The following is a 20,310-nucleotide window of genomic DNA, read 5'->3' as shown; positions in this document are numbered from 1 at the left end:
GACAGAAGGGCGTGGCTTGCCGAGGTTCCGCGGCTGCGGTGGGCCGGCTCCACTGACCCCAAACTGGGGGGGTCTCAGAGGCCAGCGTCCCATCCGCTGTTCCATGAGCTCTCTCCGCTGGGGGACTCTATCGGCTGCTATCCCATGGCCCCTGAGTCATTGTGAATCCACAGTCATTAGCGAATGGACAGTTAATGGACGTAGTGTGCACATTGCCTGGGAAAGTATTCGCAGGATAAGGTTGTAGAAGAGTGTCTGGTCAGCCAGCTGTCCTGGGCCACAGCTGACCATCCTGGCCTGACTTGGCTCTGCTCACCTGGAAAGGTGAGAATGGGGACCTCACCTCCGAGCAAGACCTTTCCACTGTGAAGCTGCCAGAGGTGGAGGGGCTCCAGCGAATGCCCTGGGGGCTCGTTCATCTTCCCCGGGGTGAGGGGGACAGGGAAAGGGCTCACACCCACATCGTGACTTCCCCGTCCAGAGCGTCCCCTCCATGTCGCAGCCACAGGCACCTGAGAGGGCGCACCACCAGCTCCTCCCCTTCTGCCCCTCCCCCAGGAACGTGAGCCCGGCCCTCGTTCCCGGGTCCCAGCCTTCCTGTCCGATCACCCACCCAGTTCCGCCTCCCAACCCAGAATCCGTCCTGGACTGCTCCCTTCCGCACGGCGCCCTCGCCCGTCCGTGCTCAGGGGTCCTCACTCTCCTGGGGATCCCCCTTTCTTCTCCACCCCGCAGACCTTTGTCACCTTCCCCCACGGTGTGACCGACAAAGGAAGTGTGACCTAAGATGAGACGTGGCCACACCCTGCCCCACTCAAGCTCCGCCCCACGTCCATCCCGTAGCTTCAGGGGTGACCTCATCCGACTCTAACAGACCCCAGCCTGTGCTGCTCCCCAAGGGACAGGTGGGGCCCCCAATCCACGGGGCACTTCTAGGGTATGGAGAACAACATGGGTCCTCCCTCACCCCCCCCCCCCGTCCCTATGTTTGGGGCGTCCTTCCCGACCCCCCCGCGTTGGGCGGGCCCTGCAGTGCTCAGACCACATTCTCTCTCCTCGCAACCCTGGTGGCTGAGATAGGACTCTCTCGTCCAATCCCAGTGACACTGGTGTTCGTGTCCCCTTTCTTCTCTGCACTGAGCTGGGAGCACCGTCCCGACATCTCCACGCGGGCGCCCACGGTGCCCACAGCTGACACCCGTCTGTCAGGTCCGCCCATAATTTCACCACCTGGGAACGCTCCCACCTCCCGGTCTGTGCGCTGACACGGGCGGGTGTCCGTTCTCCGGCACCGTGGGACGGGCGGAGAAGTCGTTCTCCTCGTCCCTCTCACACGGTGGCAGCTGTGTCTGGATGAGGCAAAATATTATGATGCAAATAACTGACGGCGTCTCCTCCAGGCGAGAGTGAGCGGTTTGACTGACGGGGGCGCACGTGTGAATTATGCGGTGCCAGCCGTCAGCCTCCCGCGGCAGAAGTCAGCCTGTGCGCGCCGTGAGCGGAAATCCTGGAAGCCTGTGAAAATGTTGGCTCCGTGTTTGCAAAGTGTTTTAAAAGAACAGCCAGTTGTAGAGATTGTGTTATATATATATATATATATATGTATATGTATATGTATATGTATATGTATATATATATGTATATATATGAAGCAAAGATACATTTTTAAAAGGGCCGTTGCCCGAGTATCAGAATGTTCTGCGCAACGTCAGACTGAGAAACGGAAAGTGAGCGTGTTTCTCCTGTAATGACGGATGAGGCTGTGAGTTCCACCGTCTGGGCAGTGCTGGCTGTGGGGTCCTCGACAGGTCCCGTGCCCTCTGTGATCTCCGGGGTTCCTCGGTGTATTTAACAGGGCGTCCTGCCGTCTGTCCCTGGGGGTGGTGGTAGGGCTGCTGGGAGGGTCGTCCTGGGAAGTCGCTGACACCCTCCCAGGAGGCGTGGGCTCTGCCACGTAGGTTTTATGATTATTTTAGGATCGGCGAGGAGAAGACAGCGGTGCCCAGGAGGAGGGGCAGCCGTGCAGCCGGCACAGGGCCACCCCGGGGAAGCACCAGGGTCGGTCGGGAGGCCGAGGGAGAGGGGCGATGTGGAAAGGACCCTCTCCTGGGGGAAGGAGCCGGGAGGCAGGGTGAGCAGGCTCAGGTCTGGCCGAGTTTGATGTCAGTGGATCTGGGGCACAGGGCCTGTCCCTGTTGTCTGGTCCCTGCTCCAGGGGTGATGAGGACCTGGAGGACAGTGGCCTGTGATCCCCCACAGAGCTGGTGGGGGCTGTGAGCTCTGGACTGGTTGGTTTATGTATGAAAATCAACCCCCCCACCCCCCACCCCTCGCAAGAGTTGTTTCTCACCCCTAGGAGCTACCTAACCTTGGGGGGCCTTCCCTCTGGGTCAGCAGGGCCCCCATGTCCAAGCCTCTGAGCCGGGACATCAGGTCTACACAGACGTGTTTCTGCTTTGTCCAGGTGAGTGGCCAGCGCTCCCCAACGCCACAGCCCTATGCTGTGTTCTGTGAGGTCAGGGGACGACCTAGGCGGCAGCGCCATCTCCTGGCCGCATCCTCCAATGGCAGGCTCAGGTCCAAACCAACCTCTGCACGTCATGACCCTCGAGGGGGACGCTGATCCCCGTGGGGAGCAGGGAGCCGTGCCCAGAGCCTGGGTGGGGGCCCGGGCTCTGCAGAGAAACCCACCTGAGATACCGGGGCTTCTGTGGGCTGCACTGTGGGGATGTGTGGCTGTGGCCAGCCCCTGCCCTTGGGGGTGTCCGTCTCACCCTGCCCAGGGTCCGTGGGGATGTGCTCGGAATCTGAGGCGGTCTTGGCCTTGGCAGGGGCCCATGGCCTGGCTGCTCCGTACCTGGCGCCCTGTGGGGCGCTGGGCAAAGAGTGCGCCCCAAAACTCTGCGTCTGCCGTCGGGAGTCCAGCTCCAAGGAGATGGCGGGAAACAGTGGGACTGATCTTTCTGATCCTGGTGGGTCCTGAGCCCTGGAATGAGCTCAAGGGAGAGACCTTGTAAGTGCTTTTGTGTCCGCTTGTTCTCCTACCCGCTGTGTGTTACTGTATCCACTCGTTCTCCTACCCGCTGTGTGTTACTGTGTGTTACTGTGTCCACTCGTCCTCCTACCCGCTGTGTGTTACTGTGTCCACTCGTCCTCCTACCCGCTGTGTGTTACTGTGTCCACTCGTTCTCCTACCCGCTGTGTGTTACTGTGTCCGCTCGTCCTCCTACCCGCTGTGTGTTACTGTGTCCGCTCGTCCTCCTACCCGCTGTGTGTTACTGTGTGTTACTGTGTCCACTCGTTCTCCTACCTGCTGTGTGTTACTGTGTCCGCTCGTTCTCCTACCCGCTGTGTGTTACTGTGTCCACTCGTTCTCCTACCCGCTGTGTGTTACTGTGTCCACTCGTTCTCCTACCCGCTGTGTGTTACTGTGTGTTACTGTGTCCACTCGTTCTCCTACCCGCTGTGTGTTACTGTGTGTTACTGTGTCCACTCGTCCTCCTACCCGCTGTGTGTTACTGTGTCCGCTCGTTCTCCTACCCGCTGTGTGTTACTGTGTCCACTCGTTCTCCTACCCGCTGTGTGTTACTGTGTCCACTCGTCCTCCTACCCGCTGTGTGTTACTGTATCCACTCGTTCTCCTACCCGCTGTGTGTTACTGTGTCCACTCGTTCTCCTACCCGCTGTGTGTTACTGTGTCCACTCGTTCTCCTACCCGCTGTGTGTTACTGTATCCACTCGTTCTCCTACCCGCTGTGTGTTACTGTGTCCGCTCGTTCTCCTACCCGCTGTGTGTTACTGTGTGTTACTGTGTCCACTCGTTCTCCTACCTGCTGTGTGTTACTGTGTGTTACTGTGTCCACTCGTCCTCCTACCCGCTGTGTGTTACTGTGTGTTACTGTGTCCTCACGCGCAGGGCTAAGTCAGTCCCAACACCTGAATGGGGTAGCAGTGATTGTCCACGGTTTGGTTTGGTTTGGTTTGGTTTTTTGAGACAAGAAAACTGAAGCTCAGGAGGATTAACAGATCTGTCCGGTGACCTGCAGCGGCAGCCGGCTGGCCCAGGGCCGAGGGAGGGACTAGGCTGTCACTGTCGTTAGACCAACGTGAAGAGTCACAAGTGGAAGGCAGGGTTCGCGCGTGTCTGTTTGGGAGCAATGGGGGGGGGTCTCAGCTCCCAGAGTTGAAGACGGAACGTGAGTGTATCTCTCGGTCAAATGTGAAACAGAAACAAGTGAGCGGGTGTGTGGAGAGCACGCCCACGTTAACTCGGAGCGGTTCCTGGAGCCCGCGACGGTCGTAGGTCCTCAAAGGCGCCTCTGTCTTCACCACGTGGTCTCGTGGTCTCGGCTTTAAACTTGGAAAGTTTACTCTCGACGGCAGAGGGTGACATTGGGTGAGAATCTGTGGACAGCCTGTTGTTGCTGCTCCCTGGTCTTTCGTATCCTCCCCGACCCCGGAGATCAATCAGGTGAAGTGTGGCTTGTGGTTAGACGCGGTAACTGGACGAGGGGTCTGACCATTCCCTCTGCAGAGGGTTCTAACTTCCACCGAGTGGACATTCACGAGGGTGTTGGCTCTGTGGTCGATGGGCTCGTATGTTGTTGGACTGGACCTACGTGAGCTTCCTTTCCACGCAGACTGGCCGAGGCAGGGACGTGCCTCAGGGGGTCCCCGGGAAGCAGGGGCAATGAAGCAAAGCCCCTTTCTCACCGTAGACCGAGTGGTCTGGGGGCCCTCCTGTGTCCCCTTATTGTCAAGAGACTCCTGCATGGGACTGAACCCGGAGCAGGGATCCTCAGGACTGACCACAGTCACCATCCTTGTACGTCACTGGACGTAGACGGACAGATGGCTCCTGAGACTCAGAGCCCAGGCTGCCCCAGCTATGCCAGGCGGCCTCTCCAGAGCCCCGTGCGCACAGAGGCGCGTGCGAGGAAAGCCGTGTCAGCCCGCGTCCCGGGGAGAGATTTAGGTTTTATTTGCCCTCGTCTGTTAGCAGTTCCACAGGGAAACGGTATTGACCCAGATGTCACCAAAATAAACACGTAAAGATGTGTCACTCCTGAAGATGGCTGGAGAGAAAGACGGATGAGAAAATGAGAAAGGCCGTGTCCTCTTGAATCCATCCTGTGTCAGAACCCGGTGCCCAGCGCGGACAGGAGCATCCTGGTGGGCGCGGGGCAGAGTAACGGGAGGGTGTCAGGGTCCGGAGGTGGGGACGCCTCGGGCCGAGTTCGGGAGGGAGGCAGCACGCTCGTGAAATACACCCGCGTGCCGACCGACTAATGCTACTCCGCGTTCCACGTGAATGCATGAGTGGACGACCAAAGGCCCTGTGGACCAGCCCACGAGCTGTGTGCAGGGACTGGGGGGGGGAAGCCCGAGGACCTCGCTGTCCTGACCTTTGGGTCCTGCAGAGCTCCTCTCCTGGTCCCTGGACACCCTGTCAACCACCCAGCAACCCCAGAGGACGGGACGGCCACCGAGCCCACCCGGGCTGCCCACCGCCTGCAGCCGCACGGATCGTCTTGAAGCAGAAGGGCATCAGCGGTGAGGAGGCGTGTGTCCGTTTCCCCTGCAGGCGCCGTGTTCCTATCTCGAGGTGACCGTCATGGTTCCTCTCGAGCTGGGGGAACGATTAGGTTTCGTCAGTAGGAGACGTGCATCGCTTGTCTGAAGACAGACACCGGGTGCGAGTTCTGTTGCCAAATCCCTTTTCTGTAACGTTCAAAACTTCAATGGCAGGTGTGATCACAGATCAGCTGGTGGTGGCCCGTAGTGTTTGTGAGGTGACGCTGGGTCTCCGGGGAGACGATGTTTGTCGCTGAAACCGTCGGGCACCCTCTAGAAGAGGAGCGTGTGCCCACAGAGCGTGTGCCCGCGTGGGCGGTCATCCACACACGGGGTCGAGTGTTCCGAGCAGTCACGTCACTCGCCCCGTTCTCGTGGAGGGAGGCGGTCAAAGAATCAGGTTCTGCTGTCTCCGGTGCCGGTTGGATTCTCCAGAAGGTCATTCCCCGGAGGGACACGCTGCTACCACGGACGACAGTCTCCGCTGCCGGCCACCTCTCCGAATCAGAAGGAGTTTGGGAAAACCGGACAAGTGAGCGAGCATTCTACGCCTGGACTCACCGTCCCTGCGGGTCAGGGAGACTGTGGGCGTCCGTGCGAGTGAAGCCCGGTGCCCGCTGTCTGCGAGAGGACAGGGACCCCGACCGGAGTTCCGTGCGATGACTGAGGGGCGCAGGGAATGGAGTCCTCATCCCACCCGGGCCCCAGGGGCGCGGGGCACTAACAGGTGACGGGGAGGAGAGGAGTCCAGAGAGACGACAGGGCTTCCGAAATCAAGACCTCGGATCACACAGTGTTTCTTGACCCGTTAGTGGACAGTGAGGCCTGGGTGTTACAGACGGTGAGAGGGTGTGAGTAGGGAGCACCCGCGGGAGCCGGTCCTAATGAACCAGCCTGCCCGGCACAGGGGCGGGAGGACCCGGTCAGGAGCTGCTCTCGAGACCCAGGCTGAGTCATGCCCGGATGGGAAGACACCAAAATGGATTATTGTCCCAGAAAACTGGAAAATCAAGGAAATTTTCCACCTGGGGAGCAGCTGTGTTTGGTTCAGTGGAAAATAAACGTGTTTCCTTTAAAAGACCGGATTTTAATCTTCCTGCCTGCCACTGTGTGGTTGATGAGCGCGGGCGCGTCCCTTGACATCCATGAGCCTCCGTTTCCACATCTGTAACGTGGGAGGGTAGGTCACTGCTGCCTGGCAGAGTTCTGCAGACCACAGAAGGGTCCTGAAAGCTCCCGTGAGACCCACAGGTTTGTATCTGAAGAGAACGCCCCCAGGGTAGTCCAGGATGGGCTCTGTGGATAACTCACGTGTCATCTGGTGTGTCAGTGAAGTCCCTTTTGCAAAACCCGTCGAGGTCTCACCGAGGGCAGATCCAGGGCCAAGGGTGGAAGACGTGTCTTTTTCTCTTTTTTTTCATAAGCCTTGACATCTTATCCTATTTTAAGACTCCCCCTCCACGTCCGGCTCTCTGACAGCCTGTGTCTGTGTTCCATCACTATCTGTCAACACCGTTTTATTTGGTATGAATAAATACGGCGCAATTAGCTGGGAGATGATCCCCTTAATTAGAGCTGTAGAGTTGCTTTATGTGCTCAACCTTCACATCTGAGGAACCTGACACACCTGCCAGGTCGACTCCAAACGCAGTGTCCACGTTGACCGGGCGCGGTGCTTCTGAGGGGTGGGGCTGGGGGGGGCTCTGCCCGGTTCCTCCCGGCGGGTATGGGGGTGGGGGTGGGGGGTGGAGGTTCCGACGCATCTAACCACCTTTCCTCCTCCGGACGCTCTGGGGTTGCCAAGCCTTCTGCTTGGACGTCAGCCTTTGGCCGGGTTAGAGGTGATACCCAGAGGGGCTGGTACAAAGCATGTGGCCGCTGGTGTCCTCCATGGCAGCGTGGTGAGAACAGAAGGAGAGGCTCTCGAACTCTCCTGCTCGTCCACTCGGACCTTCCTCACCGGGACCAGGTCCCTGGTGCAAGCTCAGCATCGGGGCTGGGCAGTCTCTGCTCTGTCCCTGCAGGTGGGGAGGACGCAGAGCCCCAGGAGCTGGGCGTTACGAGCCTCAGACCTAGAACTCACTCTTCTCCCCTGGAGAGTTACCCCTTTTTGACATCAGCTGTTTCTATTTAAACCTTTGTTGTTGTTCTGAAACAAGTAGCGGCTTCCCTGGGTGCCTCCACCATTCCCCTCGCCCCCCAAGGCGCTGTAACCCACCCCCAGCCCACCCCCAGCCCACCCCCGACTCCTGCCGACACCCCCCCAATCAGGGCTGAGCCTTGTGGGTGTGGTTTAAAAACGTGTATTTTATCTTTGTGAGGTTCAGTGTTCTGAAGCATTTAGGTAAGTTTCCCTTTCTTTTCGTGTGTGTGTGTGTGTGTGTGTGTGTGTGTGTTTTAAAGACTAAGGACATTTTATTTTTTTTTCCTTCTGTTGGCTCAAAAGTTATACATCCTTTTGCTTTTCTTCCGTGATTGTGCAGACATCTCCGTCTGCACCCTTGACTCCTGAGGGTCGAATCCAGCGGTTCTCAACCTGTGGGTCGCGACCCCAGCGGGGTCGCCTAAAGCCATCGGAAAATACATAGCGCATATCAGGTATTTACATTCCGAATCATAACTGTAGCAAAATTACAGTTATGAAGTAGCCACCAAAATTATTTTTTGGTTTGGGGTCACCGCAACATGAGGAACTGTATTGCGGGGTCACGGCATGAGAAAGGTTGAGAACCACTGGAATCGGAACGGGCGTCCCACGCGCTGCCTGGACCCTGGACTGGTCAGCACCTTCAGGTCACCTCGCCTCCACACGCCCCTATGTGCTCGTGGGTTTGCATTCTGTGTGTTTTGTTTTGTTTTGAATTCCCCCCCCCCAGCTTTATTGCCAGGTGTGACTGACAAATAAAATTTGCACCTATTGAAGGTGCACCTTCTCATCAAACATGTGTTTGTAGGGAGCACATTATCAAAGACTTGACAGGCCAAGGAAGGGAGAAAGAGAATTGAAACCCACCACTCAGGTTCAAAGTCGGGGCCTTTGTTTGGGGCACCATGATTACAGGCGCTTCCGTTTCAGAGGGAGGTCGGCAGGCAGGGAGGGCACTGGTGTGAGGACCACAGCGGAAAGCTGTCCCTCTGAACTCCTCGGAGATCTTTCTGATGCCCGCGCCTCTGTGTCGGGGACCTCACGTACAATGTGGGCGTGCCGCCTGGGTGGGTCGAGAAGCTAACTAACCATTGATGTGGATGGAGGGACTCAGAGGTCCTCCTGGACGCCTGGGGGGGGGACGCGGCCCCGGAGCGTGCTGAGACTGGGCATCCCAGGGCGCCCTCCCGAGCAGCAGCAGCGACATCACACAGGACCTCGTCACTGAAGCAGATTTCCAAGCCCGCGCGTCGGGCACTCTGGGGAGTGGGACCGGCCACCGCGTCTCCAGAGCCCCCTCCCCGGTGCCCCCCCGCCCCCCCCCCGTGTGCGCCAACATTCACACGCTGCTCTGGGGAGGCGTGAAAGTGACCCCGGGCACGGGTCAGCTCAAGGAGCCCGCTTGATTCAACACGCACTCCGAAAAGTGCCACGAAGAGTACGGCTGGTTCTTTGAAAGCCACGGTTAATTAAGTGTTGTTTCCTTGATCCCCCTGTGATTATTGAGAGTTAATGAACTCAAGCGATGGCAGGTTTGGCCCATGGGGAAGCCCCCCCCCCCCTCCACGGGGTCATCTGTGAGTGAACATCACAGAGCTGTCCCTCAGAAAGGTCTTAAGTGACATTGGTTATGTTGCAGGAAACGAACCAGCGCAGGCGTGCGTCCGCTGCCTTCCACGCTCGCTCTCCCCCGGCGTCTCATCAAAGACAGACGGTGAGACCCGCGCAGGGAGAGCTCGTGGCCCCAGGAAGCCCGCTCTGCGTTCCCGCACGCGCCTGATGTCCCGGGGGTTTCTGTGTTTCAGGTCCGAACTGCTTCGCAGAGACGGCCGTCATCCCGGCCGGGAGAGAGGTCAAGACGGACGAGTGCACCATCTGCCACTGCACCTACGAGGAGGGCACCTGGCGGATCGAGCGGCAGGCCATGTGCACCAGACACGAGTGCCGGCAGATGTAGGGGCGGGGCCGCCGGGCGCTGGCTTTTCTAGAACATTCCTCCCTGCCCCCCCCCCCATGTGAGTGAACATCCCGGACGGCTCCGGGAGACCCCGTTCAAACGGAGATGACTTCTGATGAGGAGTCAGTCGCCCGCCGGACGCTGGGGGGACTTTGGCTTCTCTTGGTGACCGTCACCTGCCAGGGAGGAGGGAAACGCCTGTATTTCAGAACATCCACAAGGACTTTGGGCGTAAAAAAGTCCCTCTAAATAAATGTGCTATTTTCACAGTAAGTACACTCAAGTGCACTATTATCTATGAAATGTATTTCTATAATCCCTCTCTTAGAGAGCTTATATCGATGTTTTCTAGAGATGCAGATTAAAAATGCCGTGTGGTCAATGTCCTCCCTGCGGAGCTGCGTATCTGTGTCGGTTCTGACCCAGTCCCCTGGCCTCGTGGGGGGCCGGCCCTCCTTCACGGCACCCATTAATGGATACATACGTGAAGTGCTGGGACCCATTTCCCCCGAAATCCTGCCCAAATCCTGCTTCTAGCATCTGTCTAGCCTTAGACGACCCGGTCCACCCCGGCCTGACTCACACAAATATACACAAAGTTCCCCTCTTCACCTCCTGCTCTGATGGTCCACGTGCTGGGTCGCTTGGGCAGTGCAGCGTCAGGTAGCCGTGGCCCACACGGGCTGTGCCTGTCCGTCCAAGCTCCCACGTTGGATGGGCGTGTCCACGTTTCATTTTCACTGACAGGACTCTCTCTCCCAATCGTGACTTTACGTTGTGCCCTAATCCGGGGGCCAGGGTGGGCTGGGCAGTCTGCGTTGTGGGTTGTTGCATCGAGGGACACGGGCCGTCAAGTAGGGGGGTCCCCGAGACTGTCTGGAGGGGCGTTAAGGCAAAGGAACCCCCGGTGGAGTCTACACCCGCCGACAGAATGTGGTGCGGAAGCCGGGCTCTCCCCTCAGCGGACTCAGCGTCTCTCATGGGAGTCACCGTCCACCTTCTGCGACGGGCGTGGAATCCTGAGCCATAAACCGGGTCAGCCATCCCCAAGAGCAGAGGGGGAGAGTGGTTTCTCTGTGCAACGCATGAGAAGAAACAACACCGAAAGCCGCCCGCACCCCCCCCCCGACTCCCCTGAAGTTGTGCATCTTCCAACCCGACCTCGTTTCTCGCCTCTGGGGCGAGGGAGACAGGAAGCCGCTCCAGGTCCTGCCGGTCTGATCAGCGCGCGTTACAGGAGGTGACCAACACTCACACTGTTCTATTCAATACACAAAATAACTTCCCTGCCTCCGCGATAAACAGAAAAATGGGAGTCCAGGTGACCTGGTGTGGACGTCGTACTGAAAAGGCAGTCTCAGCACTCAAGTGCAAAAGCTGTTGGAGCCACATTCTTCAAGTTCAAATATCCTCGCTCCATAAGTAACGAATAACTGTGGTAAGTGCAGAAAAGAAATCATGCTTACAAATATAATGTGTGGTATGAATTTATTTCAAACTGTTCAACCTATATTTATACCTGAAAATATGAAGCTATTTTTGTAAGCCGTAGAATGATTCTAGAACTCACCTCGTCCGAGTTTTCAGATCTTTACGTTGGGTTCATTCTGTCGGTCGTAGGACACCTCTCTTCTGCGTCGAAGGCGTTGACTTCCATCAGCATCACCCCTGAGAGTTCAAAGCTAGGTTCCGCTGCCTCCCGCTGGGCTGTGACTAGTGGAGGGATGATGTTCCTGTCACGTGCGGCCGATGACACGTGCCTTCCTGGGCTCGTTCTAGTCTGCAGGACGCACCACACACATGTGCTCGTCATGTAATCCTCACAGACTTCGGTTAAATTTACCATGAAGTGATTAAAAAGTAAGCTTCCCGTGTTACATCATGTTCAACCTGTCAGCTCTCAGAACAGAACTGACAGCGGCACCCGGTCAGCCCTGTAGCGGCACAAACAGCCGACTGACCGGTGGGCGGGTCACTCTGCTGCTTCCCCAGCTGTTTTCTTCAGGGGAAACATTCCCATTTTAAAATAGCCATCATCGCAGTAAAGCAGTTCCATGTGAAGCCTCATTTCCTATCTATCTTCTTGTAGGTCGTGGATTGATTACGGCAAATCAATACCACAAAAAAAATACAGATCTTACACTCGGCCACACTGACGTGAGAATCAATATCTGTTCTTCTACACCAGCGGCTCTCAACCTTGTTCACCTCGTGACGTACATAAGCCAGTTACCAAAATTCTGGGGCACACCAAAAAATGCTTTGTTTTTCTGCCGATCTGAAAAGAAAGAGGCATAATTTTGATGGATTTACAAACAAAAATAATAGTAATTACCTACCTTTTTTACTCCAAAGTGACTTTTTAAAAAACTTAGGTGCCTAATAACTTGGTTAACTAGTGTCACCCCAATAAATTCAATAGAAAGGAAAAACTGTATCAGGTGCCTGTACTTTCCGGTACAGAGAATTAACCAATTAGATTCAACCTTATTACGTGACGTGACCAATAAAGATGCAACACTATTTAAAGGCCTATATCGTGCCCTGGCCGGTTGGCTCAGTGGTAGAGCATCGGCCTGGCGTGCAGGGGTCCCGGGTTCGATTCCCGGCCAGGGCACACAGGAGAAGCGCCCATCTGCTTCTCCACCCCTCCCCCTCTCCTTCCTCTCTGTCTCTCTCTTCCCCTCCCGCAGCCAAGGCTCCATTGGAGCAAAGATGGCCCGGGCGCTGGGGATGGCTCCTTGGCCTCTGCCCCAGGCGCTAGAGTGGCTCTGGTCACGACAGAGCGACGCCCCGGAGGGGCAGAGCATCGCCCCCTGGTGGGCAGAGCGTTGCCCCCTGGTGGGCGTGCTGGGTGGATCCCGGTCGGGCGCATGAGGGAGTCTGTCTGACTGTCTCTCCCTGTTTCCAGCTTCAGAAAAATACAAAAAAACAAACAAACAAACAAACAAAACCCTATATCGTTATGGTTCAAGTCATACCTGATGGCTACAATTGTGTTGACTGTTGTCTTTTTTTTTATTATTTGACAATTTAAGGGAAAAGGAGTCAGTGCCCCTGACTCCAGAAGCAGGTATTAATTGCATGTTTTAAAAATTCTTGTGGCACATCTGTTAAAAATGGGTGCACTAAGCAGAAAAGAAAAAAAAGAAAAAAAAAGGCTTTAAAAGAAGCACAATGTTTTCTTTATTTTATTTATTTTTAATTTTTTTCTTTAGTATAATAAATAACAAGCTTACACTTAAAGGAACAAAGAATGTTGTATAACCCTCGGGGGTCAAGGTAAAGGAAGTGAGTGATGTGGGGATGGATCCAGACCAGAACGGTTGAAGTTTAGAGGAAGGTAGATTTTAAAGGTGGGTCAGAAACCTTGACTATATTGATAAGTACTGGGGTGAAGACTCAAAAAACTTAATGCCAAACCACCAACGAAAAGGGTGACACAAAAGTAGTCCTTTGGTGGGGGGGAGGGAGATCATCTTCCCTCAATTCATTGCTCAGAAGTATCTGGAATTCCCCGCTGGGAGCTGGCTTTCTGTGCAGGCAACGCATCTGCACACCTGGTGCAGGCTACCCTCTGAAGTCACGTGGCTCTGAAATAGAAGCATGACCCGATTAAAACAAAACAGAACAAAAAAGGACCATGAAAGGGCAGTGCCTCGGTGGCTAGACCTTCCTCTCGTCAGACATCAAGGGACAGGAGACAGGAGAAGGGAACACGCTTGGGCGTGGGCGGACGACGCTGCGGGTCAGACGTGCATCCTGACGGGTCTACGCGGACATGCGACGTGAAGTCGGCGTCTACTTATACACAGTCGTAAGCACAAGCCCGTGTGTACGGGTCCCTGCGTGTCGTTACTTAACACACGTTGACTTAATGTGTAAAAGAGTTTCAAATATTGATTCCATCGTCCCAGGACTGGAAAATGAAATAACACATCTATTTGAAACGGAATCATTTGCCCACGTCTGTGACGCTTCACCAGATACTGGGTGGATATAAAAAATCACAGTTTCTCTTGTCATAGGAGCAGGCTTTCCTAGGGAAACTATACTGAAAGGTTTGTACCTGTGACATTCAGGAGTCGCAGACAGTTTTCTACCGACGGAGAACAGTGAGGGGCCGTTCACAAGGTCTGCAGAGAAAGGGTATCTGCATGTAGAATGTTTACGTCCTGAACAAGTTGGTCAGACAACATCCGTTTTATCCACCAAGTGCAGCAATGAAGAAACCCCCTCCCCCCGTTCCTGCTTACCTGACGGACGGAGGTGAGAGTGCCTGGGGGCGTTCCCATCAGGAAACAGGGAGAGAGGAAGAAGGTGACCCGAAGGGAATGCCCGGGACGCCCTTAGGAAACAAGGCGCATGACGTGCTGGTTGGAGGGACGGGTCTGGGGCCAGCAGAGAACGGCCAGGGGGAGGAGGTCGAGGCCTGCGGCTCTTGTCCCTGGTGTGGACCTTACTCCAGAGCTTAGAGTCCCATCACCGGAAACAGAGGCTGAAGCATCCTTTTAACATCGATGTCAGAAGGGTATGGGCATTCTCTTGGCCAGGGGTCCCCAAACTTTTTACACAGGGGGCCAGTTCACTGTCCCTCAGACCGTTGGAGGGCCAGACTATAAAAAAAACTATGAACAAATCCCTATGCACACTGCACATATCTTATTTTAAAGTAAAAAAACAAAACAGGAACAAATACAATATTTAAAATAAAGAACAAGTATCGATAAATTTAAATCAACAAACTGACCAGTATTTCAATGGGAACTATGGGTTTGCTTTTGGCTAATGAGATGGTCAATGTGCTCCTCTCAATGACCACCAATGAAAGAGGTGCTTCTTCCAGAAGTGCGGCGGGGGCCGGATAAACGGCCTCAGGGGGCCGCATGCAGCCCGCAGGCCGTAGTTTGGGGACCCCTGCTCTTGGCCTTCAGTAACACGGCAGTGAAGACTTTGACCACTGGAGGTCGGGTTCTCCCATTACTGAACACTGACCAGGCCCATGACCCCTGCCTCTACCCCAGACTGCTCACCACGACAGTGGGGATGGTTCCACCAACCCCCGAGACAATCAAACTAGTTAATCTGTATAAAACACACTGACTAAAATAGATACTATTTATAGAGCACAAAGTCCATGGGAAAGTGTTTATTACTTAATACATAAATTTATGAGAATACATAAATTGAAACATTTTGAAGATCCTAGTTAAAGTGAATGTCTTAATTTAGGACTCATTCCCCTCCCCCCCAATCTATGCTTCTCATATGTTCAAATTTAAAACATATAATTTTTATACTATCTTAGTTTTCATCACATTTATATATAATATCCACCAGGAGACTGTTTCTGTAATACCTTAATTTTATGTGGGGCTAAACTTACATAATTAGACCCATCTGTATGTGTTGTTGTGTGGGTGTGTGTATTGAACTGATTTATAAAATAACCCACTTATTAAACTAGGCTTTGCACTACCACATAAAGTCACACTTCAGAGAAGACTTTTGAGATAGATCCCACTTTTAAAGTAGATGAAACTAGAACAAGAAAAAATGTGTGTCATTAAATAATACTCAAAGTGCTTCACATTTTTTGAGTTATTCAAATGCAGGGGTCCCCAAACTACGGCCCGCGGGCCACATGCGGCCCCCTGAGGCCATTTATCCAGCCCCCACTGCACTTCCGGAAGGGGCACCTCTTTCATTGGTGGTCAGTGAGAGGAGCATAGTTCCCATTGAAATATTGGTCAGTTTGTTGATTTAAATTTACTTGTTCTTTATTTTAAATATTGTATTTGTTCCTGTTTTGTTTTTGTACTTTAAAGTAAGATATGTGCAGTGTGCATAGGAATTTTTTCATAGTTTTTTTTTATAGTCCGGCCCTCCAACAGTCTGAGGGACAGTGAACTGGCCCCCTGTGTAAAATGTTTGGGGACCCCTGTTCAAATGGAACCCTTGAGGCTTGTTCACATAGACATCACGACTTTCATTTCTGTTCTTTAAATGAAGGGTGGACGCCACTTGACACTCACGTAGTCTCCACAACCCAGTTGTGTCCCATGCTGTACGAAAAGTTCATCTTTGCCCTTTGTAGTAAACCACATAACTGGACACAGGGCAGTAACACAGCAAGTCAACACCTTAAACTCAAATTCTTTATTTGGGCTCTCACTGGATTCAACTCTGCTGTGGTGTGGAGAAACACTTCTTTAAAAATAAATAGGAAAAAAAAACCCAAAAATCTTCTTTTTAAAGCTGAAATGCCACCTCTTTGACCCAACCAACGGATGGAGGAGTTGTAGCAGCATGTAAGTCCTACTATTTATTGCCCGAGGAAGACCTTGGCCCAGGCTGTTGCTGCAACTGAGCAAGACCCTGATGTGATAACGGAAGGATTACAACATCTATGACCTATGTCTGCATCAGGAACCTTGCGTGAGCTTGGGGTGATGTCACATAGCAGCATAGGGTCTGGAAGAAGACACCCCAGAGGTGTGTCCATGACTTCAAAGGATTTGCCAGGGACAAGGAGGTTTCAAAAATCAACAAGGCTGGTGTCCTTAAATTATGATTACCAACATTTTCCAATATAAAGGAAGCCTATTATCACCAGGGCTATGAGATGCTGTGAACACCGAGGAGCAGAAACCAAGAACAATTAGGTACAGAGTTATGGGGCCTCCCAATCGTGGAAAATCAGACAGAGAATATAAAGCACATGTACTGTCCTCAGGAAGGTGCAGAACAAAGTCAAAAACTTCAGCAGCATATCAGAAACCTTACTGACCAATCAAATTGAAAAAGAACCGAATAATGTCGGAACTGAAAAAGATACAGTAACTAAGCTTCAAGATTCAGTTGGATGCGTTTATAAAAACATAGGAGACACAGCAGCTGAGAAAATAGTGAACTTGAAGACGGAGCACAAACTAAAGCAGCACAGATAGAAAATGCATCAGCAAGGAAAGAATGTAGCGAAAAGTTACCAAGGGAGAGAACAGGGCAGAGCAACAGGAGAAAAGACAATGGTGGCTGGTAATCTCAAGTCAGCGAGGGTGAGCACCCACGCAGAGGTCCCAAGTAGGATCACAACAGTGACACAGAGGGATGACAGGAATAAACAAGTAGAGCCTGACCAGGCGGTGGCACAGTGGATAGAGCATCAGACTGGGACGTGGAGGACCCAGGTTTGAAACCCCGAGCTCACCAGCTTGAGTGTAGGCTCATCTGGCTTGAGCGTGGGATCATAGATATGACCCCATATCTGGTTTCAGCCCAAAGGTCGCTGGCTCGAGCAAGGGGTTACTCTGTCTGCTGAAGGCCCACGGTCAAGGCACATACAAGAAAGCAAACAATGAACAAGTTAGATGCTGCAACAAAGAATTAATGCTTCTCATCTCTCTCCCTTCCTGTCTGTCTGTCCCTATCTGTCTATCTGTCTCTCTCTCTCTCTCTCTCTGTCACTAAATAAATAAATAGACAAATAAACAATTACAATGATATGGTACGGAAAAGAGGCATGAATTCAGAAGACAGTTGATGTCTTCAAGGTGCAAAAGTAAAGTAGCTGCTAGCTCAGAATTCCGGACAGGGGCACCAGCACCTGCAGTGTGCCAGGGCGGATGGCGCCTTCTCAGACCTAATGCTGCTGGTGCTTTCCCCGTTTCCAGACAGTGCAGAAGCCACCGGGCATCTCTGCTCCGTGAGCCTCCTTCTCACCTATTCCTGCTGTGCAGATGGACCTTGATTCTGGGCATTTAAAATCTGACTTTTCCTACGATTTCTCTGGTGGCCACTATTCATTTAGCTTTACCCCCATGTTTGCAATTTGATTTTTCTTCCTTCTTTCATCTTTCCTTGCAGACCTTTATTCTTCTGCCTGAAGATTATTTTTAATATATATATATATATTATTTATTCATTTTAGAGAGGGGGGAGAGAGAGAGAGAGAGAGAGAGAGGGAGAGAGAAGGGGGAGGAGCAGGAAGCATCAACTCCCATATGTACCTTGACCAGGCAAGCCCAGGGTTTTGAACTGGCGACTTCAGCGTTCCAGGTCGACACTTTATCCACTGCGCCACCACAGGTCTAAGGGGGGGGGGAGGAGCAGGAAGTTTTGACTTCGGTATGTGCCTTGACCAGGCAAGCCCAGAGCCTTGTGGTATATTTTAAAATGAATCTCTAGTGTTGGATTTTTTATTTTCTACTTTTTATTTGATTGAAAATACCTTTATGTCAATTGCACTCTGAAAAGATATAAAATGGTTAAAGGACCAACAATGATTAGATCTTTGGGTAAGGGTGTGTACTATAATTTATAGGGTAACATTTTTACATGTAACTGGTGGAATGAAAAAAGAGACAGAATAATAAAAGATGTAGAAGACCCGAATAATATAATTAACACAGCTGACTTGGGGGACACGTATATCATTCTTCTCGAGAAAAAAAAATTATGGAATATTTATTTTTTTCAAAGAACGTGTGGAAAATTTATAAACAAGGACTTTGCGCTGAGCCACAATACATTATAAAGAATTGACATCACACAGAATATAAATTCTGACAACAGTTCAATTAATCCATAAATCATAAGGAAAAGCTACATAAAAACTTCATATGTTGCAAATTAAGAGGCAGAATTCCAAATGCCCCCTAGGAGAAAGGAGATGTCACAATAAAAATTAAAACTCCCATGCGCTTGATCAAAAACAAAAAGAGAGAGAAGGCACACATCACCAGGGTCGGGGATGGAAAAAGAGAAGCCACCACGGACGTGGACGATACTAAGATGACAAAATTCTATTATGGAGGAGCTCTGGTTCTGTCAGGATAGAGTAGCCTCCCTCCTCCAAGATGGCCCTTGTTTCTACTGAAAACCCTGGACGTGGACAATGCACAGCCTAGGACGACTCTGACAATTGGGGGGGTGCCTAAGTACCCGGGGACTTGGGGGACACCATGGCAGCAAGTGTACCCCTGGTATTCTCACTGTATCCCCTGCACTCGGATCCATCAGCAGACACAGCCCAAAGTAACTCCAAGAACGTCTAAAGTGTGGGGGAAATGATGGCCTCACACAGAGAACTTTCTGGGCCATACCCACCCTCCTGCAGGCAAACACCACCCTCACTCTTAGCAGTCCTGGGGGAGCTGGCCCCCCACCCTGAGGAAGCAGACGGCACACTCCCGTTCCCCTGCTGGGTGGGGTCAGGTCCAATCCAGCACCTTCTACGCGGAGAGAAGTCCAGTCCCTGGTTGGACGCTCTGCTTGCAGGATTCCTCGCCTGGGGGGCGGAGGCAGGGGAGGGGGGACGGGCAGGCCTTCTGTTAGCCCCTGGGTGCTGTACACACCACGGCAGGTGTTCATTCCAGAAAGCACGGGCCATTGGAAGGAGCTGGCTACCACGTGGATGCCCGGGGTTCCGTGAGCAGCAGCAGCACAGTGGGGACTGTGTTGGTCTCTGGGACAGACGGGGTGACGTTAGCTAGAAGAGGCCGGGACAGCAGTCCGTGCTGTCAGCCCGTCGGTGGCTCCGGCTGCTGGACCCCGCCACTCCGTTCGGGTGTCCATGGGGGGATCTGGGGCAGCCGCCGATGAAAGCTGGTGAAGGCCAACTGGCTGAGTCGTTTCAGCTACTTGGTGGCTCCATGCCTGTCCCAGGGCCCACGCTCTCTACTGCTGGTAACAGGTGAGTCTTCACACCTTGCGCCAGGTCCACGTGCCCATCCGCAGGCCATGCCCAGACCTCTGGCTGCAGGCAGCCTTCAGCCCGCTGTCTAGGAAGAGGGGTGTGGTCTCTCCTCTCCAGGATGGCAGGCTCATCTCGGAAATGGGCAGACACTCTGACCCATTGGTCTGCACCCACGACCGAGCCGTCCATCCATACATCAGGCCAAGCATCTTCCCTCGTCCAGCAGCGTGTGGACGCAGGTGTGCTTGGGGAAGGCCACGGCTCAGCTGTCGCCGTGGGGCAGGAACCGGCTTGGCTGACGAGTGGTCTTTGCACCACCGTTGCCAAGAGGAAACTCCCACGTCATTCGGTAAACGGATCGGCTTCCTGACCCTCCCGCCGTGGTGGACAGCGGCTCACGGGAAAGCACAGCTTCCGGGCCAGCAGTGGTGGACGTGCAGGGCGGCAGGTGGCCGGACATCGGTTTGCTCCTCTCGAAAGGCACCTGGTCATCCCTACCCCAGCATCACCCCTATCGGGCGTCGTAGCCTTCGACTCACTCCGACCACAGGACGAGGGAGAACTCACACGTGCCTCCTCCCTGACCCCCCCTCCCCCCTCCCCCGGTGTTACAGCCACACAGGCTTCCCCCGATGGCCACGGCCAGCCGTGCTGCCCGGTAGAGTCACCTCCTCTTCCCCAGCAGGTGGCGGGAGCACCAGATGACATTTCAGAGCAGCTGTGCCTCCGAACCAGCAGGGTCCAAACCCGCGGAGACGGGAAGCAAGCGCTTTGCAGGTAGACAGACAGCGAGAAGCCACCCTCTCTCCTGCCCTCCGGCACACGCGCAGGTCTGAGACCCGTGCGCTTCAGCTGCAGAAGCAGCGCCTCCACGGATGGTCGCCCCGGAGGAAAAGCTGTAGGGGCTTCCACTATGGATTTCTTTACAACAGTCAC

The 20,310-nt window shown here is 53.6% G+C and overlaps 1 protein-coding gene across 1 annotated transcript in view; it reads left to right on the top strand.

The window, feature by feature from the left end:
* VWC2 (von Willebrand factor C domain containing 2) overlaps positions 1–10,061 on the top strand; it is a 57,472-nt gene extending 47,411 nt beyond the window's left edge. Inside the window, exon 4 of the mRNA XM_066239116.1 lies at positions 9,526–10,061. Within this exon, the coding sequence (XP_066095213.1) occupies positions 9,526–9,677 (152 nt within the window). The 3' untranslated portion in view covers positions 9,678–10,061. The remainder of the gene's footprint in view (positions 1–9,525) is intronic.
* The last annotated feature ends 10,249 nt before the right edge of the window (positions 10,062–20,310 follow it).

Source organism: Saccopteryx bilineata, chromosome 7, assembly GCF_036850765.1.
Source record: "Saccopteryx bilineata isolate mSacBil1 chromosome 7, mSacBil1_pri_phased_curated, whole genome shotgun sequence".
NCBI classification, from domain to species: domain Eukaryota; kingdom Metazoa; phylum Chordata; class Mammalia; order Chiroptera; family Emballonuridae; genus Saccopteryx; species Saccopteryx bilineata.
The sequence above is the reverse complement of the archived record's forward strand: the minus strand, read 5'-3'. Positions and strand labels throughout refer to the sequence as shown.